General features: G+C 37.3%; 1 protein-coding gene across 1 annotated transcript; it reads right to left on the minus strand.

Moving 5' to 3' along the window:
* Positions 1-1,311: 1,311 nt before the first annotated feature.
* Positions 1,312-5,755, minus strand: UBE2J2 (ubiquitin-conjugating enzyme E2, J2). Its single transcript, XM_009699932.1, has 6 exons — positions 5,625-5,755; positions 5,341-5,381; positions 4,393-4,495; positions 4,141-4,279; positions 3,569-3,649; positions 1,312-1,695 (listed from the first exon to the last, which is right to left on the minus strand). Exons 1-6 carry the CDS (start codon positions 5,753-5,755, stop codon positions 1,411-1,413), a joined length of 780 nt encoding a protein of 259 aa, XP_009698234.1. The 3' UTR covers positions 1,312-1,410.
* Positions 5,756-6,200: the final 445 nt, after the last annotated feature.

Genomic DNA, 6,200 nt, shown 5'->3' on the forward strand with positions numbered 1-6,200 from the left:
TAACATGAACAGTGAGTGCGTTCTTCCCCAGATGACTAGGCATCACTGTCAATTATGAAAGGCACAGTAGGTTTGCCTCTGATGAAACGAAGAGTTCGGACAAAATTAAGGGGGGGGGGAACCAAGCAAACGGAGTTAAAAAAGTAATTTCAGACAGACTTTTGAACTACCCTAGGAGCTTTAGTGTTTACCCACAGTCCTGTAATCCCATGAACAAACATCAGTATTTCAGTCATCAATCATCTGAAGGGGAACAGTGATGAACTTATATCTAAAAGCAAAATGCTTCTAGAATCTTAGACAAATTAGACGGGTTTGGGTTTTGGCTTGTGGTGGTGGGTTTTTTCAGAGTTTATGCAAATCTTCAATTAAGCGAGTGGAACTACTTTTAAGGGTTTACTTCAGCCAGTGATACTTCAGGTTAATTCAGCTGACTCTGAAGAAGCTGGTTTGTTATTCAGACTTATTTGTCTTTTTATCTCCACAAGGGCTAGGGTTACTTCATTTACCAAAGCCCAAGAAATTCAGAGAACATTTTCTGAATACACAATCAACTCTCCATTGGTGTGTGCAGATTTATTTTTTTTTTTCCAACAGTGGCACCTTGTGATCAAAATTAAGTATTACAGCTCTCAAATATAACACCTCCCAAAACTGAAATCTGTAAGTGAACAAAACCAAAACAATACTGGATGGGTATCCCCACTGAAGACTGATTCAAATGCTTTTTCTTGCTAATCATTCCTAAAGGCCGGTAACTGCACTTCTTGTAGCCCAAATAAAACCTTCAATAACATTGTGACAATTTAAACACATTTAACACACAAGGTGTTCTTTTCCCACTCATCTAATCACTACTGACTAGATATGCAATGATGTTCATTCTATTTTAAATAAGAAACCAGCAATCTTCTGTAGTATCAATGTTCACATTAACCAAACCCTTACCAAATCCACAGGAAATCTCTACTTGAATCATTTCAACACCTGTACAGACTCTTTCCTAATGAAAATAAAATACGATATGCATTAATTGTGAAATTTTAAAAATTGTTCAATGAAGTAAAAAGCCTTATTTGCTTAAGATTTTCAAATTTCAAATAACAGATGGAGAACTGCTATAAAAATCAAAGCACTAGAAATGTTAGCATCTCATCAATAATGCTTTGACTTGTTTGTGAGCCACTACTGGACAGTAGCGAGGACAAGAGCATCTGCGAGCAGAACTTCTTTTAGTTTTCTGACTAAGCAAAACTACTCCATTTCCCAAACATAACCCATGAGCCAACCAATGTTTTACCTGCAACTTGGTAAAACAAATATTTATCCCAGTGTCAGAGTCAGATGCCCAAAGAGTCCCACTCATTCTGCAACTACCACTAATTTGGTCTTGGATTTCTTTTATTATCCTCATTCTTGCGCTATGCTTCTCAGTACATACTTGACTGTGTAGGCAAAGGCTGCAAAACCAACTATAACAAACAAGTTCGCCAAAGCTCCGCCTAAAAGTCCATGGTTACGGTTGGCCTGCTGGAGACCTGGATGATTGGCAGGTGCCAATGGTACATGCCCATTAAGAAGGGGTATTCCATTCTGACCGTAGTGTGCTTCCCCATCAGGGACAACATCTGGTAAAGGGAGGGATGGAGGTCTGTTACTGAGCTCCTCTTGTGCTTTCTGTTTTTGTTTAATCTCCTGGAGAAAGAAAAAAAAAAAATGAATAGCTGGGCATGAAAGTGGTGAAGCTACCGGGTGTTTTGAAAAATTTCAGAACCCAAGGTCTTCTGTAACTTTAGGAAAAAGATATGGTACACTTCTTTATATTGCAGGTCTGTTAAACTAAATTAACTGCATTACATACATCTGCAGAGTCTCCCCAACTTCTTCCAAAGTGACCTACTTCAGTAGTTGACACTAACAATCATTTGGCCAAGTTTATTTTTTGTTCACATGGACATTCTCTGAGAAGCCTTTTCCCAGAAATGAGAAATTCTTGCATTAAAAGTCTTGCATATCTTGTTTTGAACACAAGACATTAAAAAAGCGAAGAATGCGATCACAGTCCTAATCTTTTTAAGCTTCTAAGTATTACATGTTAAAAATCTGCCTGTACTTGGAACACAGCTGCAAAAAGTTATTTCCTATTCTCTGGCATTCTTGTAACTGATAAGAAAATGCAATTAACACCTTCAGTTCAGATTTACATCTGCAGGAGGAAGAAAAGAAATGGAGGTAAAACTTTTCTTTTCCCAGAAGGTTGTCCCAAAAGGAAACGAAGAGGGAGAATGGTTTTTAAACTAGAGCTTTGTGAATACCTTTAAGAATAATAATAGATTAATGAAACCTGAAGTTCGATAAGCACTCAGCACTCTGAGGCTATTTCTGTCTGTGGACAATGCTTACTTCACTAGCTGGGCTCATATGTTTATGACTTCAGGTTATCTCTAACAAAAATACACATCTCATGCTTGAGAAAACAGCTGGGAAAAAGCTCTTCTGTATCTTCTCCCTACTATTCGACACTATATATTCTTTGTGCAATAATTAAGACTTGCAATTTGGTGAAATTTGTACAGCCCAAAACAGTTTGTCTGACAAAACAGATTTTACGCCTAGAATTCCAAATTGCAATGAGCATCAGCATTGTAATATTGTAACTCCAGAGTCACGAAACAGAGTCTGTAACAGAAAACTGTTCCTATTCGTATGGTACGCAGAAAATTAACTCTCAAAGTCTCAACAGCAGACTGAAAGAACCACATTCCTTCACTAAGAAGTTAAAGGGAAGGAATCCTCTTGATACAGGAGTGAAGAAAGAAGCATCCTTCATTCATAAGTGAGATCTTCTAGAACCAAGTACCATCAGTGGAAATTGGCTAGAGAATCCCAGAGGTCTGAATGAAGTGAGATGCTTCTCTTTTGCCCTTTCTTTCTTAAACCTATACCATCTGTATAACCGTTGTCTAGCTGAAGGGTAACCATTTTCAGAAGCTGACACAAAGCAAATTTCTATATCCTTCAGCTATTACCTATACATGGCAATATAAACTGTGCATCAACACACCTACAGGGTTAGTGTTGTGCAAGGAAGATACATAACCCTAACAAGGTATCACCCGTTCTTGGAAGTTAAGCAGTAAAAATGTAACCGTCTCTGATCTTAAAGCAGAATTAAGAAAAAAAATCTAGAATATTGATGGACCAAGTCCAGATATACAAAGATTAGTCCTACCCAAACTCAAGAAAACACAATATACAATTCTAAAACATTGGGACCGCCACCACGTCTGCTGCATGTGCAGCTCAGTCAAAGCTATGATACCAACCCTAAACACACATATTTGATTCTCTATACAATGGATCTTTGTGCAGCAGAAAAACAATTCCATTTCAAGATTCAAGTTTTTAATTTTTACATATAACAAAAGTGCCTTTTAAAAAAGGCTTACAAGACTGATAAAAGTTAACTACTGTCTGGGAAAAGTCCTAAACAATTAGTTTACAGTTCTATGCGGAGAAGCTGAAGAACTACAAAAACCCAAATTATTGTACGGATGAATTCCCTTACCTCCACCACTTCAGGGAAGAGCTCGCAGAAGACTTTATCTTTTAAATTAAATGCTAAGCTTTGTGCAGCGAGCTGTCTTTTCTGTGGAGGAAAAAAAAATTATCAGCAGTTGCATGTAAATAAAGTTAATTTACTTTAATTCAACTAAACTTCTGACTATTTCCCACAAGAAATGTGCAAACCACTAGCCAACTAGCTTCTAACATTTAAAACTTCACCATTGTGAATATTACGCACTACAACAGACACTTTTAAACATAAGTTATGCTCTCAATTCTTCATCTTATGGGATTAGTGTTCTGTTCTAGTGTGACTGCTTGGCAGATGCCTCAAGAAGAAGGAGAAAGTCTTAACCATAACGTTTACTAAAAGGGATTGTAAGTTCTCTAAGAAATCCTCTCCCCATTCCCACACTAGCTAAAATTGACTTAGCTGCCCATCATCTGTAGTAGGCAATAACATACTCATTTTTGAGGTATCAAAATGCCAGCTGCTGCTGTTGTTTTAATTCTGAGATCACATTCAACATTCCCCAAGCTGACAAAAGGCACATCACACAGTCTGGAGCTTACTGTGAACTCTGACGTCTCTATGCTGCCCAGTGTGGGGCCCTTTTCCACCATAAAACTAAGAAGGCCTGTCAAGATCGTTGAGACTGACCAAGCTGGATTCCATGTATCCGGGTGGAAATCAGTGATTGAAAGACACAACCTTCAAAAGGGTAAGACAGGCAGTGTGTTTTATTTTTGCCATTAAAACTATTACACATTATACAAATTGCTAAAATGGTGTTAATTGCTTAAGTGTTAGAAGAAAGTCCTTACCTTGTATTACACTTAAACCTTCCATTAGGTGTAATCATATAAATACTAGGAGGTTTAAAAGGAAATTCTCTGGGGAATATTAGTTTCCCATGATAATAGCCACCTGCATTACATAAAGAGATGAATTACTTATTTTGCATGAAGATGAAGTCCTAAGCTGCTACTCAAAATGGGCCAAATAAAACCCTTTACTTGTCTCCTTCTCCTCGTTCACACTAAAGAGGTCAAGCTCATCATCTTGTGCCTCTAAAACACAGAAATAATAATCCACACCTGCAGTAGATTTACTTTGGAGGCAATTCTCTCACCTTCTTATTACAAACAGTACTTCCTGTTGTCAAGTCCATAATACATTTAAGGAAAACCAGCCAAAGTGTATTTAATACAATACAAATAGGCTAGTTTTCCAGAAACACAGCTAACTGCGAATACAATCCTATGAAAAATCAGATTTCAAAAAGCATTTTGTGAGAGGCTCCAGAAGACATTATGAAATATGTGATGACTACAAATTAGTAAGGCTTTTACATTCCTCACTTTCTGCAGAGAAATTAATGAAGAGAATATTTCACTCAGTTCACTGAGAACATTTATGGGTTAACAAAATGGGATTTTTTGAAATTATCTTTGACTGTCACATACTACTGAAAGTGAATGATCTGCTCCAACATCTTTAGCAATTACTTAATAGGAAGTTATCTGTCTTCAGTTTAACCTAAATGTGATTTTGTTAGAATCCCTGATAACAGAAAAATTACTAATAGACAACAGCACCACTACCTCTTTTCAACAAGCTACCACACAAGTCACAGACAGCTTTGAAACTGCACTAACAGTTTTTAGAGCTATTTACAGTATTATATTTTGCCCATTCAAACAGGCATGTAATTACTCAGACATGCCAATTACACCATAACGTACATGCACACTTTTGCTACATGCTTTTACCTTCATAGGGAGTCATTTCGGGTCCCCGTACAACATAGTGCCTAAGACAAAGAAGGAAATTTAAACAGTATGAAAGCTATCGTACAACCAGCCACCAATTTCTCTAGAAAAGTTAAGATCAATATCACTTCAGCAAAAGTTTCACACTCCACCTCCCAAAACCATTCTCATACAATTCTCATACAGATTCTCATAGAATCTGTAGCAGTGAGGGAGTCAGACTCAATTACTTGGAAAATCTTGTTGTCTCCACAAGTGAGTGAATAGTTCATTCCAATTCTTACCATTCAAGGATATTAGATGGGAGGGGCTCTGCACAGATATAAGGCACTGGATCTTTCTTAATTCGAAGGTAGTCTTGTTTAAGTCTCTGTGTTGCCGTCGTTGGCGCTCTCTTATTACTGTTGTTGCTCATCTAGTTTTTAAAAAATATATATCAGTACAATCTCAATACAATCTTAACAGACACAGAGCTATACTTCATTGAACACAGCTCCAGATTTTTGCAAGATCTACTTTACAGAATATTTTTTTAAATACCAATTAAATTACCATAACTTTTAAGTGGTAAGAACCACACAAAATCTTAACCGACATACTCCCAAGAGACTCTGTATGTTGCCAAAACGGGAAAATACTCCTTCCAGAACACTGCTGTATAGAACCCACTTGAACTCTTAACAACCAGTCCTGTGTTTAGGCTGAACACACGTCATTATGATACTGTTTTAAAGGGCTTAGTCTTTCTGAGTAATTCATAGATTCACAGAATCATTATGGTTGGAAAAGACCTCAAAGATCATCAAGTCCAACCTTCTACCCAACGCCACCGTGCCCACTAAACCATGTCTCAAAGAGCC

This window comes from Cariama cristata, unplaced genomic scaffold, assembly GCF_000690535.1.
Source record: "Cariama cristata isolate BGI_N322 unplaced genomic scaffold, ASM69053v1 scaffold8435, whole genome shotgun sequence".
Classification (NCBI taxonomy): Eukaryota; Metazoa; Chordata; class Aves; order Cariamiformes; family Cariamidae; genus Cariama; species Cariama cristata.